Below are 26997 nucleotides of genomic sequence, written 5' to 3'. Positions count from 1 at the left end.
CTCCATATATTGATATATAATGGAAACGCATGGTCCTGGATCAGCAACACCATCCAGTGGTGCAAATTTTCATTTTCAAAAGCTAACTTTCAGTTCAATCCATCTCAACCATGATACAAATTCAAAGCCTCCCTCAATCATTCACATTCAAATTGGCGGGATTTTCATAACTAAACCGTACGTCTTCATTTCAAATTGATGCTTTTCCATTTACCAACCAAAGTTGTCATCTGGACTGTAGAGGTTAGTTTAGGTTAAATGTTGACATATTTTGCGTTTTCAAGCTTACATGAACAGTAAAAAGTATGTTCAAAGTAGTTTTGCTTGAAAACCCTAGTCAAAGAGCAGTAGAGAGATATTCACAGGGTCAATTAAATTGAAAATGAATGGAACATGATTAAGCAGCTCAGCTGTTTGAATGAATGATGCAAAATAAAAGCTACAAATGGAACATAGTAGGACATGATTTGAGAATTCCTCCTCCCTAAAGTTCAAAACAACCTGTTGAAAATTTGCAGCTCTGGTACCAGCTATAAATCACAACAACCAAAAATAGTCAACGAAATCGATACAGCAGAACTTTGTTGCAATGAAAACATAGTAACAAATCCTATAAAGGTAAAACCATTGCTAGTGGAAGGCTGCTGTGAAAGCACATGGGGATGAAATCGAATACTAAAGAAAAGACCAGAATTATTGGCTTCAGCACCTTTTCGTCGAGGTAGCACACTAAGATGAAAATAGTATTATATGTAACGCTACATCACATCGAGTATTATCGTCTGATGATAAACCTCTGTGTACTTTAATCTGTAAAATAATGTATTTTGCTTCTTTGGTCGTAGAATGTAGCTACGTGAACTATAGAGAACTAACAACATTTTCGTTTTTGACATCCTATCACATTCATTCACACTTGGGGTTTATCACATTTCGTACACTAAGCCGATGTAGGACCATATTCAGTGGGTTACTGAACGTAAAATGTGGTGAACAACGATGATATATTGATATGCTGCTTTCGGGATAGCCTCTAAGAGAAGTTGTGTCGGTTTATAGATTGTCGTCGCCTGGTTTGGTTTGCTCGCTGAACATTTTTAATGCACTTATAAAGATTCAACTATAACTAGCTGCCTGCCACAGAAAAAAAATTCACCATGAAGTGCTTTCATACAAAACCAGGAATCATTGCATCCAGTTTATAAAAAACTTACTCAATTCGCTCTCAAACGTGATACTTATCCTCTCAACGTGCCAGCAATACTTCGTTATTGGAACCAGTCAAACGAGGACGAAGTATTTCTTTGCGTTGAAGATATATGATGGTTGCTCTATTTCAATTATTTTAGGATAAACATTACATAGTTTTACAAACATTTCAACATCGAAATTTCAGAGGGGGTCCGAAATTTCGATGTTGAAATGTTCATTGTACGACACGTAATGTGTAATACCCTCATTTAATGAAAATCAGCTTCGGTGGTTGAATCTGGTTTGGAATGATTTTGAATTTAGAACCAATTTAAAATAGAAACTATTTTAAAATTTCTCAAGAAGTTAAAAAAAATTCGGGGGGGGGGGTCCGGACCCTCAGGACCCTCCCCTGGATCCGCCACTGGAAATAGCATTTAATAGGAATAGTTATTCTGTTTATAAAATTAAAAGTTTACTTTTCGATACGTTAGATCGTGAATAGAGTGGTTCGACATAAAGGGTGGCACGATCAAAAAATGATCGTATGTCTAAAAAATCAAATCATGTTTCTTTTGCAGGTTCAATTCATACAGAAACAAAATATATTCACTCAAACTTCCTTTTAAGTGAATTCGCATTGCCAGGGCTTTTCGTTTGACTCCTTCCAACGAGTTTTGCATGGCCTCTTTGGTCATTTTACTCACCGCAAAGCGCCAGTTGGCATTGAACTGCATTTCGCTGACTACTGTTTTTCGCGTCCTTTTGAGATCCCGATTGACTATTGCCCAATATTGTTCTATTGGGCGGAGCTATGGCGTATAGGCAGGGTTCATGTCATGTTGGGCACAACGTGGACGTTAATCGTGACATACCACTCTATGGCCTTTTCTTCGTGATGGCAAGATGCCGAACCCGCCAAAACAAAACAGAACAATTGTGTTGCTTGAGACAAGGCAGTAGATGGTTTTCTAGGTACTCCTTTTTTCTAGCTGGTTCCTGTTACGATGTAAATGGCGCTCTTCAAGCAACAGGAGTAGATGGCCTACCAAACGAGACATTTCTTTGCGAATTTCGACAGCTTAGATCGTTGTAGACGGCATTCCCAACTTGCTTGCGACAACTCGGACGGGAAGGTTGGGGTTCCGCTTGAATCAGGAATCAGTAGCGACTGGCTCAAATGGTGCGTTCCTCATGTTGATCGAAGATTAGAGGCTTGCCATGATTTGTCTTTTCATTATTTCCGTGATAAGAAGTATTGAGGGGGAATGGTAAGGTTAGGGATAAGGAAAATAATGACACATAAAACATAGATAATACGGAAGTATTTTTCACTCCCAAAGAAATAAAGATACTTCTCGGTGAGCTGATATATAAACACCCCCGAAGGTATATTTAGATAACAGAACAACATCCCCAAAGAGATACTGTCATTCAAATTCGGCTTAAATCGATTTAGGTTTATAAACGTTCGGCGTGACTTTTTGGAAGCCATAGGTCAGTTTATAACCCTTTTTCGTAAGAAATTCAAGAGAAAGGTTCTCGATTCTGCGAAAATATTGCTGTATTTTCTCTGTAAACTTCAAACATTCTATAGGATTCTACGGAATGTAAAGGAATACTTTATTCTAGTAAAGGTATGGTTTGACAATAGAACGGAAGTCCCCTGCCTTCCCCCTTATCTCCTTCAATTTCTGTTTCAGTCAGGTTATCCGAAGAGAACCAATCAATACCATACCTTGAATCAAACCCACGGAAACTGGACCTTTCTCCAACCTTGCTTGCACTCGATAAGTATTCTGACTCTAAGACACTATACAATGAGCCGAAGCATTGGTGAAGAGAACACCTCTGCGATTGTGCATCTTTTCTTTGATTTTGATCTAAGTATTTTCCCATTTTTAAAAAGCAAAGGCCCGGTTAATTACAGTTCCCTAGTTTCAATAATCTTGTAATTTGAAATACAAATGATCGAGCGCTTTCGGGTTTTCGATTCTCTCGTTGATAAAACGAGGCTTTGGACTTCAATGGATCTTGGGAGCGATGCTTCTTGAAATCATAATTATAGCTTGCCATTTTGAGGGTTAAGGATTTAGAAGGAGCACGCTTCTCGCAACTGCTAGTATTCACACCTGACATTGTGGGAAGTGACACAATTTTGGATTAACTGAAATTACACAAAAGGATCTACACACATAAACGGTTTAATCAAAGAGAGCACACAATAAAAACTAGAAAAACTCATAGTAAGAGAACTGCGGAGAAAAAAACAGCATTTTTGGCAACGTATGCCCCGGCATTGTATGGCAACACGTCCAATGTTATAAGGATAGGCAATGTTCGATTGGATTCGTTTTTTTGACAGCTAAACGCGAATCCAATCGACCCAAAATGGAGTCTCCGCAGTTCTCTTTCTAGAGATTTTCTAATCAAAACCAATGTTTTACTACCACTTATTCAAAATTGAATTAACACATAGTAAAACCGCAAGAGTTGCAACATCTAGACGTTTAAATGATCAAAGACGATGCACTTATGATCAGATAACGACTGTTCGAACTCGTTGGGCACGAGCCAGTTTGCCAACTCAAGCGGAATACCGCCAGAGCAGCGAGTCACATCTAACATCTTCTCTCTACCAGATCGTGCAAATGTGGAGTGATTTCCTATTCAACTTTGTGCTGTTATACTAGTATATCAATTCAGTGCCTCTCAAATTGATATCGTAGCTACATCAAAATATGTGGTGGGTATTTGCATCACTGCCGATTATGAGTGGAAACCCATTTCTGTCACAGTATGATATAACCCTTTTAAAATCATCAGAAGGCGATGATTTATGATGCGGCAAATATGCCGAACAGTAAACATATTCCTGTTTATGTTATCAACAGTCATATTGAATGCAACAGCACAAATATCACGAGTTGTGAGGTCGAATAGAAGATATGCGTCAATAGCACTATCGTTCCGCCGAACGATCTTTCGCCGCAGAGGGGGGTGCTGGGTCTAGTTAGAAGCGTCCTGCGGTACAAGCCACTTCTAATTCTAGACTAAGTATAGTTTGTGGCACCTGCGTTACAAATACCACACGCTATAGCTTAATAAGCCGGGAATTCCTCGTCCAGTTAGTATCGTTCTGCGTAACAAACCAATACTAATTCTGGTCGTAAGACAATTTGCTTCCCCGCTTGCGTTACAAACAAGGAAGTAATTTGACTTTGGATTTAACAAGGTGGAAAAACCAACGAAGAACTCCAGGGTCTGGACACGAAGTAAAGGATTTTCGACTGAGTGAAGTGGTACTTTCGACTGCTCGATTTCAACTTGATTTTATTATACAATTTTTTGGTTTATATACCTACTTTCCTAAGCTAGCTATTTACAAATAATCGATTTTTGAATCGATTTTATTTAGATTTGTTTTGGTACAGAATGTTAACAATGAATATTGTTGTCAACTCTGCACAAATGTTTTATTATCCAAGCCACCGCGCGAAGTCAAATATCGATATAATTATCGTCTTCGAATGCGCTGTGACCGGCAGTGGCACCGAAAATGCCGATGAAGCATATATGACCCTTGCGTGAGCGCGCATTGACTCATCGTTGGGCGCACTTGAATGTAATTCGATTTTCCTTCTGCCTCTTTAGGTCAGAACGAACTGTTCTATGTTACGGTGGTTTGTTTTGATTCTGCCGCTGCTCGCTGCGAACAGCTGTTTGTGATTTTGCGTCGGCGACATATTGCCCCCCGTAAGTCTATCCCATAGACCTTACGAAAAACTAGCCGACGCGCCGATGGTCATCTTGCTTGTCGAGATTTTCGATGCCTATTTGATTATAAAGGTTCATATAATATTTACTTTTGTTACCTACTAATGATTTATGTTTTTGGAGCCTAGTTTAATATTTAATAAATGATAACGTTCCTATCTTTCAAGTTATTTTTTAATATTTGTTTAAGTTATTAATGCACTTGCTTTAAATTTGTGTAACACTATTTGCAGCTGTTGTTCGTGGAATTATTCTCGGTGGTCGTCTTGGAAGTGGAGTTGGTCTGCTCGATGTTCTAATGGTGTAACGTCGACTGCCTTTCTTATAGTAAAGGGCGCTGATTATCGTGGCCACAACAAGTACTGATGATACCGCTGCTACTATGACCGGAACATGATGATTTATCGCCTTTGTTTCAGGATCGTTGTGATAGGATGAATGGGTTGCAGCTATCGGATCAAGTTCTGTTGTTTCCCAAGTGTCTTCTGACGCATTGAAATTGTCGTTTTTCCATTGAGGTATTTGATCGTGGCGTTTGAAGTATATTTTTTGTTGCTTTGAAGTTCCGCCAATGCTAGCGTACGTTACGCTGTGCTTGGTTCGTATTTCACAACCAGGATCTAATTTTACAACCGCTATGTTGTATGAGGTGAAATTCAATTCCTTATTGCAGAGTATCGTGATTGTATTTGGATCTTTTGCGTAGTATAGTAGTGTGTTTGGTTGTGATAATATGATTACTTCCGCGTAATCGGTGGGCAGGTTATCGAAAGTTGTAATATTGCAGTTTCTTACGGGACGCTTGTGAAATATTGCTGCTGGCACGCATGACATTTCCATCTGTATTGTTGGCTTGAAGCAGAGGAAGTGTGTTTCGTTTAGTTTCCTTGCCTCATTAGAGGGATAGAAATACTGGTTGTGCTGATTGATGGCGATTCTTGGTTGATCAACATGAATTTTTGTTCTGTTTTCAAAGTCTGGTATAGCTATAACCTTGAAATTTTCGAATGATTCTCTTAGTATCACAATAGATCTCATCGTGATGTGATACGAATCATTCTTTATTTTGAGTTTATAATGGGTTGCAAACTCATCCTCGGGTATGTAGTGATTTGCAGGAAGTCGCAGGTTCGCTTGTTGGATGAATTCATTTCTTTCTTCTATGGTGACGGGTATACGTTTCAATTTTCTGTGACGTGTGAGAATACTCTCGATCAGTTGTTTAGCCACCATTATTGTGTCCATCAGATGGTTGGCTAGAGTTTCTGCATAGTTCATCGCGAACTGTTTGTTCAAAAGTTTGATTCCATCTAATGCGTGGTGAATCCGTTGTTCAAATTGATTGTTTTGTTGCAGGGTTCTTTCCCTTAGCTGATTCATGCTATGTGTGACGTCATGAATTTTTTGTTCTTCGTTCATTCGGATAGCCTCGATTTGCTCTGTCAGATCATCGCCTCCGAATAGTATGTCTTTAAGGAATCCAAAAATTCCCTTTCCTCTTTTTACTCGAGCTGGTTCCAAAATTTCCTGCTTCGCGGCGTAACACTGTTGTTCAATCGAGGTAGCCAAGTCGATGAGTGTTGGATTTTTTATTTTCTGCTTTAGTCCATTTATAGCGTCTTCGATGTTTCTGTGTATCGTGTCAATGAGTTTTACATCGTCGGTGGGAGATATGTTTGTAGTAATTTGTGTGTCCCAAATTCCGGTTTGTATTAAATAGGTAGCTTCGTGATCGAATAAAAGTCCCGCATTTGGTACGGGTTTGATGGTCATACTAGACGTTGTATTTAAAGATAGTACTGCTGCTGTAGTGACGAGCATTTTTGCCCACATGTTTGGCCTAGCTCGAATAGTTTTCTTTTTCGGTTTGGTTGGATGAGCGGCTTTGTGCTTTTCTGCTAGTTGTTCTACTAGCTCTATGTCGATTTTTTGTCGCTTACCCCAATCTGTCATATTTGCCTTTGCATTTGAGCTACTATTTTGCGGGAAGACGTCTTTTCGTTTTGGTGATATTTCCTGTATGTGACCGGTGAATACCGTATCTGCCTTTACGTCTAATTTGGCCAATTTTACAGTTGGCCTAACTAATTTAGAGTTTTCAGTGCGAACGACCGCAGACCTTGTTTGGCCATCCTGCGCCTTCCTTACTTCGGTTATAATTCCTTTATGAAACTTCCCTTTCCGTTGTTCGTCTGGAAAAACAACGACATCATCAGGCTGGAGTGGTTCTGTGTTCTGTTTCCATTTTTCTCGTTTGTTCAGTTTAGGAAGGTATTCTGTACTCCACCGATCCCAAAATTTAGTAGTTGCCATTTGAGCCTTTTTCCAGTGTTCTCTTGTTGCCTCGGCTCGTGACGTGTCGTCGAGTGAAGGATACGTTCCTCCTGCGCATCCAATCAAAAAATGATTTGGTGTCAGGGGTTCATCATCGTTGGAGCTTAATGGTATATGTGTTAACGGGCGACTGTTCAGGAGATGCTCTATCTCGATTAGAGCATTCCTAAGTACGCTCTCCTTGGGTTTTGATACTGGCCATAACTTTTCATTTAGTAATTTTTTAACCTCTTGTATCATACGTTCCCATGCTCCTCCAAAGTGTGGAGCTGATGGTGGAATAAAATTCCATTTTATTCCTTCGATCGCTGTTCTGATTTCTAATTCCTTCATCTGATTACTTGCGCCAACCATATTGGTGCCGTTATCGCTGTACATTTCACAGACCTTGCCGCGCCTGTTTTGTAAGTTTTTTATGCAGATGAGAAGCGCGTCTGTACTTAAGTCGTCTGCTAGTTCCAGGTGTATAGCTCGAGTAGCCATACAGGTGAAGAGTGCACCCCAGCGTTTTTCACATCTTCTTCCTACAGTAACTTCCATTGGTCCAAAGAAGTCTATACCGGTGTGTGTAAATGGTTTTAAATTTGGAGTGGTGCGGCAGCTTGGCAATGTGCCCATTTTTGGAGGGTGAGGGCTTGCCTTCTTGTTTCTGCAGAGTTGACATCTTGCATTCACTCTTTTTACTGCCGCCCTAATCTTGATTATCCAGAAATGCTGTCGTATTTGAGCTATAACTGCTTCCGTTTCACGGTGTAGAAATTTCTCGTGGTATTGTTTTATGATCAAATTCGTTATATGTCCCTTGTTTGGTAATAGTACTGGAGTCATGTTTTGTATTCGTCCGCTGATTCGGATGAGACGGTTTTCATCTAATGCAAGCTCGTGATCTGCTACAGAGCTGTTCTGGTAAATACCTTCGCCGTTGATCAGAGCCACTAGCTCGGATGGAAAAGCTTCTTGCTGTGCTTGTTGTAACAATAGGATTTCTGCTCGCTTATAATGATCAGAAGTAATTGTCTCATCATATCTGGAGTTTGATACTTTCGTCCTCAATTTTTCCATGTATTTGAGCCAGTAACAAACTGCCTTCTTTAGTCGTCCCCAATCCGAGCACCAAGTTGTGTGCATAATAATGTTCGCAGGTTGTATTTCTTGAACGCTGCAAACCCTTTTTTCTTCTGAAGTTTCAATGACTGCACCTTTCTCCTTTGGCCATGATTCCACTTTTGTATTTAGGTACGTCGCTCCTGTATACCATATAGATTCCGTAGGTTGGATGTTCCGTGTTGCTTCGTCTGCCGGATTCATTCCTGATGGTACCCACCTCCATTGGGAGATCGTTGTGTCGTCGAGTATTTCGCTTACTCGGTTGGCTACAAATGTTTTATACCTGCGATGGTCACTTCGTATCCAGGAGAGTACAGTGGTGCTATCTGTCCACATGGTTACGTTTGTAATATTCAATCGAAGTTCCTTTAAAACGGTTGTTTTCAATCGTGTGCCTAACACCGCGGCTTGAAGTTCTAGCCTTGGAATTGACATGGCTTTATTTGGTGCAACTCTCGTTTTTGCTGCTATTAGGCTTACGTCGTATCCATGTAAGGTTTCTGCTCGTATATATGCTGCCGCGGCGAACGCTGATTCTGATGCATCAACAAAGATATGCAATTCCAATGATTTTGCGTCCGGTATGTTGGGAGAGAAACACCTAGAAATTCTCAGATATGATATTGTGGATAGTCTATTTGTCCAAATCGTCCAATCTTCCATTAATTTCGTAGATATTTTCTCATCCCAGTCTATACCTTCTTTCCAGGCTTGTTGCATTAGTAATTTACCTCCAATCGTAATATGCGCTATTAATCCAAGAGGGTCGAAGATTCTGGCAATTGTTGAGAGGACTTCTCTTTTGGTCGGTATGGCGTTGGACTTGAAGTCTGCTATTCTATACCCAATTGTGTCTTGCGTCGTGTCCCAGTATACTCCGAGGACTTTCTCTGATGTTGCAGTTTTTTCAATAAATTCCTTTTGGGTGGATTGTCTCGCGACGTTGCGTTCAGGTAGAACGTCCAGCATTTCGGCATCGTTTGAAATGATGTTTCTTAGTGTGAAGTGTGCAGCTTCATGAATTTTTATAACTCCGAACGTGACTGCACTGGCTTCCTCCGCTGTCGAGAAACTGTCCAGATAATCGTCAACATAGTGTTGTTTTATAATGGCGTTCGCTGCCACCGGATCGCAATCTCGGTAGTTCTCTGCGTTTGCATTCTTTACTGCTTGGGCACATGCAGGTGAGCAGGTTGCTCCAAACGTCATTACCTGCATTACGTAGTGTCCCATGGTATTTGAAGCCTTACCGTCCCTCCATAAGAATCGTTGAGCCTCCTGATCCTCTTTGCGTATTTTAATTTGTGAGAACATCTCTTGGATGTCTCCTGCTACTGCGCACTTTCCTTCTCGGAATCTCAGTAAAATTCCAAAGAGCGATGTCAAGTTATCGGGACCAGAGAGTAATTCAGTGTTGAGCGATAATCCTTGTACCTTGGCAGCTGCGTCAAATACAAGTCGCGGTTTTAAAGGTGTTTTATTAGGATTTACGACAGCGAAATGAGGCAAATAGTATGTTTTATCGGTTGTTAGTGTTATCTCGTTTGCTGTTAATTTTCGTGCGTATCCCTTTTCAACGTATTCCTTAATTTTATCCGTGTACCATTGGGCAAACTCAGGGTTTTTCCTCATCTTAGTTTCAGTGTATTCTAACCTCTTTAATGCTCCCTTGAAGCTTTCTGATTTTGGCATTATGGGCCTGGCTTGTTTCCATAAAAGGCCAATTTCGTATTGACTCCCGTCATACTTCATTGTTTCTTTTATCAATTTTTCAGCTCGTCTATCCTCCTCGCTCTGTTGGTTAGTGGTGCTAACCTTAACGCCAAACTCTTCCGTTGAGAAGTATTTCCTCATTTCTTCTCGTAGTGAGTCTTGCTCCTCTACTACACAGGAATATATTTCTCCTTGATGTCGGGAGTTGGTCCTTCCGTAAATGACCCATCCTATTGGTGTTTTAGCGGCAACTGGACCGACTTTGCTTGCTCTCTGTTTTGTTGCTGTTAATAGTCGGGGATGATCAAGTCCAATAAGTAATGTCGGCTCAGCATTCTCGTATCCTTGAATAGGAAGGTTTTTAAGATGGTTGTAGTTTTCATGAAGATCCTTGTAGTCAAGTGTCTGTCGTGGTAAGGATAATTTTTTTACTGTACGTACACTTTCCATTTGGTATCGAATTTTGTTGTCGCCTGATATTTTGAAACATACGCTTTGGCTTTCGTTATCTTCGTGTACGGAGTCATTTGTCCATTTTATGCATAATGGTGATACTGGCCCTTGCAAACCTAAATCTTTGGCCAAGTCGTCGAGGATTAGACTGTTCGATGAGCCGTGATCCAAAAATGCGAAGGTTTCTAATTGTCTTCCTTGCGCATAAAGTGTAACCGGCAGTATTTGGTAGTAGACCTTATTTCTTTTGGTAGCGTGTATGTTAGTGCGCACATCTTCTTGTTCCTTCGAGGTGGACGATGTTGGAGCTTGCGCATCTATTTCTTTCACTTCCTTCTTATCTTGGTTCTTCTTGTTGTCTTTTGATTGTCCTGAAGGTTCCTTGATTTTTTGTTTTGTTTCCTCCTTTTGGGAGGCTCGTTTTTCATCATTTGTTTTTGGTCTGACGTGAAGAAATGTGTGATGATATGCTGTACATCCTTCTGTTCTGCAGTTTGGCCTCATTTGACAGTTTCTAAAGGAGTGTCCTTGGCGTAAACAGTTAAAGCACATGCGTTTCTCTAGTGCCAGTTCTCGTCTTTTTTCCACACTCATCTTTTTAAAGACCGGGCATGCTACTATCCAGTGTTGTTGACTACAACAGGAACATTTGGCTTGGGATCTGGATGTTGTTTCAGCGTGCATATTGACTCTTGATTGGCGCTCATTTTTCGGGTTTTCCTTCTCAGATTGACACACCTTTTGTGCAATAAGAAGTGTTGCTCTTTGCTGTTGCGGTTTCAAAAACTCGTGTAATTCCTTTAGTGTGAGTTTTTGCCGTGGTCGTCCTTCTTGCGGAATCATTGCTTCTGCTTCCTTGTCCGCCCATTGTTCTCTTAAGTTCAGTGGTAAGCGGCAAACAAGTTCAGCCATCTGCAACGGATTAGTTAAATAATCCTCACACTGTATCATGGACATGTTGGACACCAAATTTCCGAGAGTCACTACGAAGTCCACCATGCTTTGAGGGTATTCCATGCGTGGGTTCCGTAACTTTGCCAAATCCTTCCATAGTTCGTTGTATATAGCCAACGGTTGTCCGTAAATACTATCCAGAGTTTCTACTACATGTTTCTCGTTTCCTGGATCCATCAGCAAGGCACTTACGTGTACCTTTGCTGCCTTGCCTAGACTTGCCATAAGTCTGTTTATGTTGTCGGTATCGCTGAATTGACCTTCTCGTTTGCTTTGTTCGTAAAGCCGTTTGAAATTTGGCCAATCCTTGTAATTTCCGTTGAAAACTGGGAGGGGTGTTGCTGTTTGCCTCCTCAGTAAGTTTGTAATTTCATCCGGCAATTTGATTGTCGGAGCCATTTGTTGTCCCGCTTCGGGGTCCATTTTTACTTGGTGCATTTTGGTTGCCATCTCAATCATGGCTTTTTGAAATGCCTCATCACGCAATTTTTGGCTTTCCATTTGTGCCTCAAATTGGCGTCTTAGCAGCTCTACAGTGTCTGCTGGTCCGCGTTCCTTGGACACACTCCTGGTAGTCTTCTTCTTTTGATCCTCCAGCTCCTTTCTTAGTTGCTGGAGCTCCATTATTTCCTCTTTGCACTTTGGGCAGTGCCAGAGGTCCTTAGTGGAGGGTCTTTTCTCAAGTTTGGTGCAGGTCATGTGGAACCAGTTCCAACACTTTGAGCACTCGACCATCCATTCGTCCGCGCTGTCCTTATCCTTGCACAGGCGGCAATTCCCATTCGGGTTGTGCGCGTATCCTCCAGATGCCATCCTTTAGATCCGCTTTCTCTTTCGGCTTGTTTTAGATTCACTAGTGATATATCGCACGGTGTGATATATATTGTGATATCTTATTCAAGCACTGTTTGTTTTCACCGAATCCGCTATTGGCTGCGGATACGCCTTATTAGCGATTTTGTAAGTGACGCGTATTGCAATGCGTATTACTGTCCGTTATAAGCTACGGACACGCTGTGTTTCTAGCGTTTTTCCACCACAGTTTGTAGGTGTTCGCTTAATGTTTATGCCTTTTTCCACTACCGTAGCTTGGTCAGTGTAGGACTTAGTAGTTTTTCTTTACTTCGTGCCTTCTGTGGCGAGAATTGTGAGGATAAATCCTCTCTGGAGCCACCATATATCGTTCCGCCGAACGATCTTTCGCCGCAGAGGGGGGTGCTGGGTCTAGTTAGAAGCGTCCTGCGGTACAAGCCACTTCTAATTCTAGACTAAGTATAGTTTGTGGCACCTGCGTTACAAATACCACACGCTATAGCTTAATAAGCCGGGAATTCCTCGTCCAGTTAGTATCGTTCTGCGTAACAAACCAATACTAATTCTGGTCGTAAGACAATTTGCTTCCCCGCTTGCGTTACAAACAAGGAAGTAATTTGACTTTGGATTTAACAAGGTGGAAAAACCAACGAAGAACTCCAGGGTCTGGACACGAAGTAAAGGATTTTCGACTGAGTGAAGTGGTACTTTCGACTGCTCGATTTCAACTTGATTTTATTATACAATTTTTTGGTTTATATACCTACTTTCCTAAGCTAGCTATTTACAAATAATCGATTTTTGAATCGATTTTATTTAGATTTGTTTTGGTACAGAATGTTAACAATGAATATTGTTGTCAACTCTGCACAAATGTTTTATTATCCAAGCCACCGCGCGAAGTCAAATATCGATATAATTATCGTCTTCGAATGCGCTGTGACCGGCAGTGGCACCGAAAATGCCGATGAAGCATATATGACCCTTGCGTGAGCGCGCATTGACTCATCGTTGGGCGCACTTGAATGTAATTCGATTTTCCTTCTGCCTCTTTAGGTCAGAACGAACTGTTCTATGTTACGGTGGTTTGTTTTGATTCTGCCGCTGCTCGCTGCGAACAGCTGTTTGTGATTTTGCGTCGGCGACAAGCACTATTTACAAGTTTACATGCACGAGGCATTTCGTGAGTATTTGTCATGCTATTTTGTTGTAGGCTACGAAGACGGGGTTAAATAACTTTCCAACATAGAAGTTTCCTTCGTGGAAATACGTTCCTTGAACCTATAAAGGCTTTACCTTCCTGCAAAAAGCGGAATAAATCCATGGTTGCTGTCGGCTTATAATCGCCTATAGCAAACCGCGAAATGGGCATTAGTGACAGGACCATCATTTGAATTCCACTATTTCGGAAGAAACAAACGTCCACTGTGTCAGAGAGCTTAACACAGCAAGGATACACTGGTTTATATAAACTATATCTACTAAAAGAGCCGACAGTCGTGGTTTTCTTAATTTTTCATCACCGTTTTCGTAATTCCTATTCACGTTGTCATGATATTTTATTCAAAAGTTTCATATCGGATTTTTACTGGAGTGTTCATGATTTCAGTATATTTGCAACGGTTGTCGTAATTTATATGCGCGTTATCATGATATTTTATTCTTGAACTTACTATGTCTAATTCGATAGTAAGTTCATGAATAAAATATAATGTAATGTGATTCTGGTGATGATAGCATCAGTTTTATCATGAGATTCATAATTTCTCTTCGTGTTATCGTGATATGTTATTTTTGGATACTATAGCAGATATTTTACGCGAAGCAACATGACAATATGAAATGGATCACAAAAGCGATATCAACTGGTTTTATAAACTATTTCACGAACAAGATTTGTGGCTCCATAATCTATTTTTGGTCATTTTTTGTCCGGGAATCAAGCTAAACCTTATCAAATGAATAACGGTATTCGACGTCCTAGTAGTTTTCCTACATCTACCTATTACTGGTCGCAAGCAGCTGAAGACAATTACATTTTATTTCATGAGACAAAAACGATTCCATGAATATTATTCTAAACTTTGATAAATTGTTAACGTGTATATTTCATGTGCGGATTTGCTTGAAATTGAAAATGATTATAGATATATTCTACATATCATAAGCATGCAAGATAGATCGTTAATAGTGCACTATGAATCAAAAATCAGTTCACGAACCCATTAATAATAGTTGATTGTTAACTATTCACGAGCTTGAATGGTGAGTTGTGACAAATATACTAGAAATCATGAAACAGTTCACGAATACATGAATAATATTTTATGATTTTGTAAACCTTTTCATGAGCACGGTCAGTCGTAACTATTATACTAGGAACCATGAACCAGTTCACGTATCCATAAATAGAATTTTGTAATTTTGTGAACTATTTCGCGATCACTAATTGTGAGTCGTGACTAAAATACTAGGAATCATGAACCAGTTCACGTATCCATGAATAATATTTTATGATATTGTGAACTAATATGCTAGGAATCATGAACCATTTCGGGTATGCATGAAAAATATTTTATTATTTTGTGAACTATTTCACGAGTAGGGATATTGAAAACATTTATTTCATGTTTCGATTTAACATAAAATTCGATTTAACGTACATGTTTGGATCGGAAAATGTATGCTAAATCGAGATGTACCTGTATTAACTTTGTTTTATTCTTTTTTGAAATCTAATTCGCCGACATAATTTTTTCAAATCGTTCATTTTATTTTATTCGTCTTATTGATTGAATTAATTCATTTTATTACTCTATTCTTATAATTAATTTAATTCATATTATGCACTATATATTTAAGTTTTTCATTCATTTAATTAATTTTTTTCACTGTTTTCATGTTATTTATTTTATGCATTTTGTAGCTTTATTACGTGAGTTTAATCATTTATGTGATTTATTTATTCCAATTTACTAACTTCGTTCAGTTCATTAATAACATTCATATTATTATATTCGTCATGTTCATCAATTTAATTCATTTTATCACCTATTTTTTTAAAATATTAATTTAATTAATTTTAGTTAATTCCTTTGCTTTATTCATTTAAAGCGTATCGATAATTTTCTTCATTGTCTTCGTTGCAGTTCTTATCATTTTATTCAATTTTTTCGCGTTATTTATTTTGATCGTTATATTCATTTTATTCGATTCCTTTTTTCAATTAGGTATTTTATTTCGACCATATTTTTTTATTTCTCGACAGTAATAATTTCATTTATAGTAGCCACCTTATACATTTCATTCAAACTAATATATTTAAAATGCTCTTGATTTTGTAAATCTCATTTCTTTTACTAATTTTATTTATTCAAACTTTTGATTCGCTGTAATATTGTATTATATTCCTTTTATTCATTACTTACATTTCGGGCGTTTCACATATTTTTTCATAATGTTTATTTTATTTGTTATAATCACCATTGGTTGCTTTTGTTTCATTTTAATAGCGCATTTCATTAATTTAATCGTTTTGTTCGTTGTATTCGTGTTTTTGGACACATTCAGATTATTTTGTTTTTTTTTTCATTCGTTTCATTAATTTTAATTACAAGTTTTTCACGAGTCGCCTCCGGAAATTCACTGTCACTCGCTCTATTTTCAGAATTTTGCAATGAATATATGAGGGAATATTGTTTAATTGTGGCATTATTGTACGGAAAGCGAATGAATATACTAACACTTTCCGCATCGCTACAACCATTTTTACCAAATAAACATTATAGCAACCCCACCCTCTGTGGCTGTGCAACACTTGATGGAAGGCGTCAAACGAAAGGCCCGGCAAATCGCATTCGCAAAAAAAAAGAAACTTAAGTGAATATTTTTTCTTTATTCTGTATGAATTGAACTTGAAAAAGAAACCTGAGATGATTTTTTAATAGAAGGTTTTAACGATTTACACACATTTTTGTTTGACCAGTTTTTGATCGTCTCACCCTTTATAATTAATTACTGCAATTATTGGTACACATCAGCAATAGTTAAAGAACACAAGGTTAGCATTGTCGTTGTGGTACCGTTTGCTCTATCTCTGCCCACTAGGTTGACTCTTATATTCCTTATGTTCTGGATCGTGACGATAGGGACAATCCTAGTTTAGTATATTTAATCCACTATACATCCTTCTTAGAAACCCCAACACTACTCCCACACTACTTTTGCAGTAAACGGCAAGTTACGGCGGGTTGCCTTGAACAAAGCTTCAATAGACTACCGATCGATCGATCAGACTGTCTAGCCACCTTTTCGTTTACTGGGTTTGAACGGGCGATCGTTGATATACAAAATATACACAGCCTACCTCTCTCAACTGTTACCAGCAGCATTATTCGATGACAGCTTCAAGCGAAAAATGGACTTCACACACCTTTGACTTATGGAGATATGGTTCGCTTGGAGCTGCCATGTTTATTTGGATTTTGTAAACATTAGAGCGTACCTAGAGCGACTTGAATTCAAAACCAGAATCATGTTATTTACAGTTAGCAGCAAGCTTCCGTGCTGATCGGTCGATTTATCTAGGACGCGTTAAACCGAAAGTTTGCTCACGAACTATACCACTCGTTTATTTGCCAATTTTTCATCGGTGTTCTAAAGCATTGCGCTTTCGTCGCGACAGTGCCTTTCCGCCATGTGCGAAAACACGTTTCGCGTAGACTATTCGCAGTTTCCGAAACACCTTTCCCACGATGTAATCTTAAAACTCGTCGGGAAAGAAATCGGTCTCACACGAGATAATGTGTTACAAATTCAGCCAAACAGAAGGCTGGGTTGTACCTTCGTGAAGGTCAACAACCTTGCCCTGGCAGAAAAGATCGTCGAAGAACACGATAGTAAACACGAGTTTACAATCGACGGCAAAACACACAAGCTGCGGATCATGATGGAGGACGGGGCGGTGGAGGTGCAGATCTTTGACCTACCCGAAGACATCACCAACGAACAAATATCGGCTTTCCTAGCCGAATACGGTGAAGTACTCAACGTTCGTGACCTCCTGTGGGACAATCGCTATGGCCCTTTCGAAGGTGTGAAGACCGGCGTTCGTGTCGCTCGGATGGTGAAGAAGAATATTCCTTCTCTCGTCACGATCCAGGGAGAAGACACCGCAGTCGGATACAAGGGGCAGCGGCAAACTTGCCTACACTGCCGAGAATTTGCACACATCGGCATTCCATGTGTGCAAAATAAAAAACTGCTTGTACAGAAACTTTCAGCCGACCAGTCATACGCAAACGTGGCAAAAATGCATATACAGCAGAAAGGACCGGTAAAACCGAACAAAAACCTACCCAAGTCGGGCGAACCACTACAATCATCGGGATCAAAACCCCCGACACGAGAGCCGTCGACAGCCAGTCAAACAAAACCTCGAGAAGTCATCGAGACACGATCTGCAGCCGCACAGCGGAAAAACACCATGCCTCCCCCTGCGGCGCCAACCACCACCAATCAGAAACCCACACCAACTCAAGCGACCATCCAACCTCTCTCGGCCCTCGCAAACGTCGTCACACAGCGCAAAAGCGATGGAAACGAGACAGACAGTTCTCAAGCCTCGACTAGCAACCGACGCTCACGCAGACTGCCGCCGGGGAAGAAAATGCGACACGGCGAAGACGATTTCACCACCATCGAACACGGACGCGTCCAGATCTCCGACGAAGAAATGTAAACAATGAACTTCGTCAGTTGTAACATCGGAACCATCAACATCAACACAATCACCAACACTACCAAACTCAACGCCCTACGCACATTTGTTCGCTCGATGGACCTTGACATCGTGTTTCTACAGGAGGTTGAAAACGAACAACTCACCATACCCGGCTACAACGTCGTCTGTAACGTTGACCATGCGAGGAGAGGAACGGCAATTGCGCTCAAAGAACACATTAAATTCTCACACGTAGAGAAGAGCCTGGACGGAAGATTGCTTGCTTTGCGCGCAAATAACATCACACTGTGCAATTTGTATGCCCCGTCGGGATCTGCCCAACGAGCCGAACGAGAGCGCTTCTTCAACACAACGATCGCCTACTACCTTCGCCACCGAACCGCACACACCATCCTGGGAGGCGATTTCAACAGCGTGCTGCGAGCGTGCGACGCGACGGGAAATAATTCCAGCCCCGCTCTACAAGCGACCGTCCAACAGCTACATCTACAAGACGTGTGGCAGCAACTCCGACCCCGAGAGATCGAATACACTTACATTACACACAACTCTTCCTCCAGACTCGATCGCATATACGTCAGCGCAGGGCTTAGAAATCAGCTGAGAACAACAGCCACCCATGTCTGCTGTTTCTCAGACCACAAAGCAGTCACAGTGAGAATATGCCTTCCTCTCCCCGACCGAGCACATGGTCGCGGGTTTTGGTCTCTCCGTCCCCATCTCTTGAGCACCGCAAATATCGACGAGTTCCAAATTCAATGGCAATATTGGACTCGCCAGCGCCGTAACTTTCCGTCGTGGATGGATTGGTGGCTGTCGTGTGCCAAACCTAAAATAAAATCATTTTTTCGATGGAAATCAAAAATCGCATTCAACATTTTCCATTGCGAGCAACAACGTATTTACGGGTTACTACGGCAGGCATACGACAGCTACCAAAACAATCGTGCAATGCTTCCCACCATCAACCGACTAAAAGCTGAAATGCTTTCACATCAGCGCCACTTCTCAGAGATGTTCGTGAGAATCAACGAAACACGCGTGGCGGGAGAACCCATCTCAACCTACCAGCTGGGGGAGCGCGAAAAACGAAGAACAACCATCGAACACCTACGGAACGAGAGAGATGAAATCATCGACAATTCAACTGCCATCCAGAACCACATGGTTCAATATTTTACTGACCTATACGCACGAGCCGATGTGGAAGAACCACAAAGCGACAGTCCCTTCCAATGCGAACGAGTCATCCCAGAGACCGATGTCGAAAATGAAGCCACCATGAATGAAATCACGACTGTTGAAATACTAACTGCAATCCGCACCAGTGCTTCCAGAAAATCGCCAGGGCCTGATGGATTGCAGAAAGAATTCTACCTGCGAACTTTTGACGTCATCCACCGTGAATTAAACTTGGTACTGAATGAGGCTATCAGATCAAACATTCCAACCCAGTTCGTCGATGGGGTAATCGTACTGGTGAAAAAACGAGGGGCAGGCGACACCGCTCGTGCGTACAGGCCAATAAGTCTGATAAATTACGACTATAAAATTCTCTCTCGGATCCTCAAACAGCGTCTTGAAAACGTTCTTCGTTCCCACAGCGTGCTGACCGACGTGCAAAAGTGTTCAAACCCAAACAGGAATATTTTTCAAGCCACCCTAGCCTTGAAAGATAAGATCGCTCAACTAAAAGCCAACAAGCGAGGAGGAAAATTGGTTTCATTCGACCTCGACCACGCGTTTGACCGAGTCAACCACAACTTTTTGTTTCACACCATGCGATCGCTGGGTTTCAACGCGGCTCTGGTAGAGCTACTTTCCCGCATAGCAGCAGCATCATCATCGAGGCTGCTAATCAATGGACATCTGTCGGCACCCTTCCCCATCCAGCGATCAGTTCGGCAGGGTGATCCTCTGGCCAGCCATCTCTTTGGAATCTACCTGGAACCGCTTCTACGACGCCTAAAACAGGTGTGTGGAACGGATCTAATGGTTGCATATGCAGACGACATCAGCGCCATCGTCAGTACCGCAAACCAGCTGAACGAAATGCGGGCTTTGTTCAAGCGATTCGAACGAGTCGCAGGCGCCCGCTTGAACGAATCAAAAACGACAGCAATTGATGTGGGGTTCACGGTAAATCAAATATCAGTACCGTGGCTCAGGACCGAAAACAGTATAAAAATCTTGGGTATAATTTTTACCAACTCGGTCAGGGAAATGACACCGCTAAACTGGGACATCCTCACGACGAATTTTGCTCGCCAAGTATGGATGCACTCGCTGCGCATGCTGACCCTACACCAAAAAGTCACACTACTAAACACCTTCATTTCATCGAAGATGTGGTACATGGCAGCAAATTTACAACCGACAACAGCTCAAGTGGCTAAACTTACAGCTACCATGCGGTCCTACCTCTTCCGTGGTGCATGTGCGACGGTACCTATGCAGCAACTAGCACGCAGCAAAGATCACGGCGGTTTAAAACTACAACTGCCTGCGATAAAATGTAAAGCGCTGCTGATAAACCGCCACTTACAAGAGATTGAATCCCTCCCCTATTACTCTTCCTTCCTTTACCAAGCAAATCCACCGCGAGCAATTTCTCTTCCCTGCCTAAAAACTATCCTAGCAAACATCCCAACACTTCCTATCCAAATTCGCCAAAGCCCAACCACCGATCTAATTACTCGCTTCTTCATTGAACGCACCGACAGAGCCAAAGTGGAAATTTCCAACCCGGGAGCAAACTGGAGACGCATATGGAAGAATATATCCTCCCGTGCGCTTCTTCCCGAGCAACGCAGTATACTATTCATGTGGGTAAACCAAAAAGTCCCACACAGACGACTACTACACACTATGAGGAGAACAGACGGTGAAAACTGCCTGTACTGTGTAGAACCAGTGGAAACCATACAGCACAAATTTTTCGAGTGCGACAGAGTACAAGAGGCTTACACACTACTACGAGAAAAAGTGCTGGTGGTGACCGGCGGACGGCGTTTACAAAACGACGAATTGATGAGACCTTCATTAGAACGATTTACGGCGACAACAAGAACAAAAGTCCTCAAACTTTTGTTTTGCTACATCTCCTTCATTCAGAACAACCTAGACGTTAGGGTGAATGCAAGTAATTTGGACTTCGAGTTTCAAATTCTTAATTAACACCAAAACAATTTATTTTGTGATAACATTTTAACTATAACAAAACCGACAAATAAACATATTTTACAAAAAAAAAAAAAAATGTTATGAGAAAATGTATTGAAAATCAAGGATCAATTGACCGATGATTGTCCCATAAGTTATAGTACTATACTTATTGCTTTTTATTTCTATTGCTTTCTAGAATAGTTTCACCGTTCAATAGAATCATTTCTTATAACTGTCTTTTAAATTTGCTGTATGCATCCAACGTCTGTAAGCAGCAAAGACGCGCAACAACACATACGATTTAAACCCTTCCCGCACCATCTCTATTTCCTGTCTGTCTCGGCCACCACGATTGTTGGCGGCGTCAATCCTATTCTAGTCCATTTAATTCATAAACGAACTACATATGTATTTTCCCACGAGCATCCTTACCTCCTGTGTTTCGTCGACCGACGGCAGCAAATCATCGATCGAGTTCGGCGTCATCGGGCTGGGGGTGGTCAGGATGGGTTTATTCATCGGACAAGATATCACGTCGCCGATGATGATGTTAGGTTTGATTTTTTGCAACTGCTGCTGCTCCTGGAGCCGCACCAGGTGTTTCTTCATCTCCTGCCGCAATTCCTTCTGTTGGACCTCCTGCTCGAATCGGCGCATGCTGTAACTCCGAACCGACGACGTGGTGCTGTGAATCGAAGCTAGACTTGGTCTTCGGGAACCTATTCGATGGCCGATGAGTACGAGATGTGAAAGGATATAGGAAAAAGACACACAAAAAGTAGGGCAAGAATAAATTTAGTTTTTATCATCGCTGAAAAAGACTTATTTCACTAGAACGAAAAAAAAAGAAAAATAGCGCCTGTACAAAAATACAAGTACATAAATAAATCAGCATTCTCGTGATATACGGCGTGTGAGTTGATTGAAATTTGCTCGTTAGCGCAAAAGCCATCAAGTACTTATAGCTATATGCAATCTTACGTGTAAGCAAGCCTTCAATTAATCATGTATTAATGAGTGCGTGCATGGGGATAAATTGTAACGATATTTTTTGTCCTGATGATTTAATTAGTAATTAATCACACATTGTATGTGAGAACAGATTAAATGTAGTGCATTAAGGGGGTCCTTCACTCTCGAGGCCCGAAAGTTGTGTTTGGGAAACAAATTGCAATGTATTTACTGCATAGAATTTGATTTTTTTAAACTTGATGCTACATATTTTGAATTTGGAATTTTAATTTTGAGTATCAGAAAAACAACTTTTGATGACCAAAACTAGCCACCTTGAAACGTCATTGTTTACTGCTGCCGAGTAACACTTTTGCAAACAATATTGGTCCGATTTCATTAATTTTTTTACATATTCCGTAAACTTACCGCTATGTTTTCCAGTGAAATTTTTTTTTTGCGGATTGGGAAATTTTTACAACGATTTGTCATTTTTTAAGTTTTGGCGTTATTTTTAGATATATAAAAATTGAACCAAATCAAATTTCGCAAGTCTGTCACGGGAATACGTAGCAATATATTCACTGAATGCTTAAAAAAGTTATTGAAATCGAACAAATACTTTTATGAAAAGTATTTGCCAAAGTCCAAAACAAAAATTATAAATTTAAATTATTGTAAGTAGATTCATTGCAATTTGTTGCCCAAAAACGGCTCTGTTTCGGGCCTCGAGAGTAACATTCCGAATGAATTTTCTAAACTATAGACGATGTGCCTTAGAAAAACTTTATACATATCCGCATACAGCATTTTTCGCTTTTACAGACGGGCCAACTCGCGTCCATTATATGAAAAACATGATTTAGATATAAAGTTCGATAAATTTCGCATTTCTTGCGGATGGAATGGATGGAAACTGCTTTAGAGTGCAAAAGCTGACCAACAGTTGGTGTTTCAAGATTGATCAATTGCTGGACCTGGAGAATAATTGGTGATACGTCAATCCAATGGCGAAGGCAGAATACATTGGTTGTGTGGGAGGCTGGTGTACTATAGACCCGTTTAACGGTGGTATGGTATTCGACAACAATCTGCATGGCTCATCCAGTATCGGAAGGTACCGTAGAATATTATACTGATGGCTGAAAAAGACAGTGTTGTGTGGTGCCAAGAGTTATCGTTCTTACTTCAGGTTTAACAAGTCTAAAGTTCTGTATTAAGTATTAGAAGTGTAGGTATATGTAAGTGAAACCTTTGTCGGAAAGTATGTGCTCAGATCTAAGACCACTGAGCTAGCTACTAAAGGGGCAGCATATCTTTTCACAAGTCCATAGCCATACTTTAGATTTGGACGTATAATGAATCAGGAACCAGAATATACTAGCTCAAGTAGCAAGTTTCTCGTGTGTAGTCATGGATTAGTGCCTTGAGCCTTGTCGTATCTTCTCATTCTGATCCGATGGAAATGTGACGGAGGAGGGAGGAAGTAGAATTGGAAGACTGTGAAAAATGATAACACAAAAGCAAAAAGCTGGTAAGTTGAATTCACAAGTAGTTCAAATCACCTGTGAGAAAGCCTAAAGCTCTATATCGTTTTGGATAAGGAACTTTAGTATGTCTCTGATATTCCGTGTATAAGGACAGCCGAAAACTCGTAATCGCAATTGCGCTACTGCTGGGAAATTGCATATCAAAGCTTCATATTCTTCGTATTCGGATTCCCAAATATCACATAAAAATGGCTCAGTGCGCTTAATAGCTGCCATGTGCTAATTGAGTTTGCAGTGGCCGGTTAAAGCATTAGTCAGCATACCGCATAGCAGTGGAGTTTCGAAAAAATGTAGGAGACGTTTCGGCAGTTCTAGAAACGCTTTTGTTTAGTGAAACGTTTGTAGAGTTCTCCAATAATTGCGGTTCTTGGACGAAGCCCAGGACCAGATTTTTTCCCTTATCCAACTTGTCGAAATTGGCAAGGCGGACTCAGGATCTACGAAGGCTATCGCTCCACCTGACTTGGCCAATTCGTTAGCTTATTCTTTTCCAGTAATCCTGCCATGTCCGGGCGTTCAGACAAGCTAGATAGTATTAACAATGCGTAGTTCTTCGATTTGGGCTCGGCATGTAATCACTAGCTTGGCCCGTAATTTGTCTGAGGTAAGGGCTTTAATAGCAGCCTGACTATCGTAGCAGAAGTTCATAACTTTGCCGGACGAGCTCTGTTTAAGGGCCGATTGTATCCCGCACATAATCGCAACGATTTCTGCTTGGAATACAATACAGTATCTACCTAGCGAGTGAGATTGTTCCAATCTCATTTCACGATAGTAGATACCAGCACCAGTGCTTAGATACCAGCATCTGCGCGTCGCTATATCAGAGAGACGACTCTCTGATATAGTGACGAGCTGCTTCTGGTGTAAAAGGCTGTTTGCGTTTGTTGTTGTCTCTCTATATAGCCAGACAACCACTCCTCTTGAGATTGAATCCTCACGTGTGAGGAAAACTAGGTGTGAGTGTAATGTCGTTTGGAGCAAGAATATCTTCACCCTATGTAACCAATTGTGACCATAGTCATGTATAATTGGTAGCATGATCAACATGATTACTGTTCCAAAGACCAGTAACTTTCAGTATATATGCACATGATAGTGCTTCTTGTTTGAGGTGAATATATAATGGTTTGATACATCAAGGGCATCAGTCGGAGTTGTGGTGAAAGTTCTTCGGCAACCAGGTTCCATAGAAAAGGTGATAGAATGCCACTTGGAGGACAGCTGCAAATACTCAACTTCCTTATCTTCGCCTGTTTCAGTGACGAGCGAAGAACGCGGTTACTAAGCATTGCGTTTATCCATCCCGAGATACATGCAAATACTCCATGGCCGCGCTTCGCTTGCAGAATATATTGGAAGAACACATTGTCAAATGCACCCTTAATATCTAGGAACACACACAAGCTCGATTGCTTGAGTGGGAAGGCCTTTGCAATATTGTAAATAACATCACATTCATATACATGTTGCATTTTTCATAACTTTCATAACCCTAGTCTTTTTCATAACTTGAGCGCCCCTTTTGTGAATAAACATGATTTCTCACCATGCTTCCGGGATATACTCCGTTGTAAGACTGTTAATCAAAATGTTTTTTTTCGCTTTATCGCGGGAGTGATTCCATATTTTCCAGGCGATTTGTATACAGCAAAGCTGTCAACTGTCCACTTGACCGATTCAGCGGTAACCAATGTGCGTTTTAATTCAGCCTGATAGACTCATTCAGACTAGATACATTAGTGCTTATTTTCTGCAAACCAGTACGCTTTGCAGATCTAAGACGTTGCATATATGCACTACGAACTGACCTGAAAGCCCTAGAGTCATCACGCTAACGCTAGTTCCAAGCTCTTCTCATATCCTTCTTCATTCTTTGAACCTCAGCCACCACCAATGAGTTCTTCTAGTCGATTTTACAGTACGAATTGGACAAGCTTGTTCGTAGGATGGTACTATGAACGAGTTTGTCGTATCCAGGATGTCATCCAAGACTAATAGTTCCAAGTTGACTAATAGTTGAAAAATATCCATGAAATATAGTGGTCAAGTTTTCCAAAAATATGTCATAGTTTGTAGGTTTAGGATTACGATATGTTACCATATTGAGAGTGACATCAAGACTATCGAAAAATATAGGTTTATGATAGAGAAAGTTCAGTTTCATTAGGAACCTGCCAATTACCCAGCTCATGCGAAACTCTTTCAGAGTCTAACATCTCCTCTCTCCCAGACCTCGTTACAGTTAGTTGTTTTTCTACATTCAGAACATGTAGATTTGTACTATGAACATTTGCATCACTGCCGATAATGAGCGGAAGCCCATTTCTGCTACAATATGACACAACGCTTTGGAAATCATCAGAAGGTGATGACTCGTTATGAAACAGATATCCCGAACAATATATAAACACTTCTTGACTATTTCACCAATCGCCAGAGTAACTGTGACAGCACAGATATCGCGAGTTGTGAGCTCCGATATGAGACACTCGTCAATAGCCTTATTTGCAAGAATGCATGCACGAGGCATTTCACGTGGATTAGTCATGCCTGTCTTGTTGTTAGCAATAAAGGCAGTGTTAACTAACCGTTATAGAACCAATGCTATGGAAGCTTTACCTTCTTGCATAAGTCGCTATAGATTCATAGTTGCTGCTCGTTTATGCGGGAGATTGATCTGTGTTATTCTAACCATTGTTGATTAGAAAGCTGTACATTTCATTTTTAAAATATATTGCACTACAACTAGAGGACACCAAGCAAGTCGGGATGTAAACGCATGTAGCGAGCCATATCAGGTTTAAACAATCATAATTTGATTCTGACGTTTTGCGAAGACAATGACTGTTGACTGTGTCAGAGATTCACATAACACAGTAGGGGTTAAACCCAAAATGCTCCGTGCACGATTGGCATATTTTAGACCCCTCAGTCATTGAGTCCTCGGCATGGACCTGCAACTTGGCTCAAAAAAACTTGTTTTCAGTCGCCTCCCGTGATATGGAAGCAGCAACCCAGTGGCTACATTCTTGGCTGGATGGCACATGGCCTCTGTGCAGATTCCGCTATACACATCGAAATTTGATGATAGAAATTCAGCAAAACTTCACCGAATTACTATCAGCCGAACCTCACCAAACCTTCAACCAAAAAAAAAATATCGATCTTCGGCGAAAAAATTTTGGTGTGTGATGCGAACGTTCCGTTGCGTAATGCAACATACGCTTCCCAGGCGCCGTTCAT

The 26997-nt window shown here is 40.8% G+C and overlaps 1 protein-coding gene across 3 annotated transcripts in view; it reads right to left on the bottom strand.

Moving 5' to 3' along the window:
• LOC131690257 (uncharacterized) overlaps positions 1 to 26997 on the bottom strand; it is a 113969-nt gene that overhangs the window by 2252 nt on the left and 84720 nt on the right. For all 3 annotated transcript variants that reach the window (XM_058975883.1, XM_058975885.1, XM_058975884.1), the window contains one exon: positions 21683 to 21969. In XM_058975883.1, coding sequence (XP_058831866.1) covers positions 21683 to 21969 — 287 coding nt within the window. The remainder of the gene's footprint in view (positions 1 to 21682; positions 21970 to 26997) is intronic.

This window comes from Topomyia yanbarensis, chromosome 3 (assembly GCF_030247195.1).
Source record: "Topomyia yanbarensis strain Yona2022 chromosome 3, ASM3024719v1, whole genome shotgun sequence".
Taxonomy (NCBI): Eukaryota; Metazoa; Arthropoda; class Insecta; order Diptera; family Culicidae; genus Topomyia; species Topomyia yanbarensis.
The sequence above is the reverse complement of the archived record's forward strand: the minus strand, read 5'-3'. Positions and strand labels throughout refer to the sequence as shown.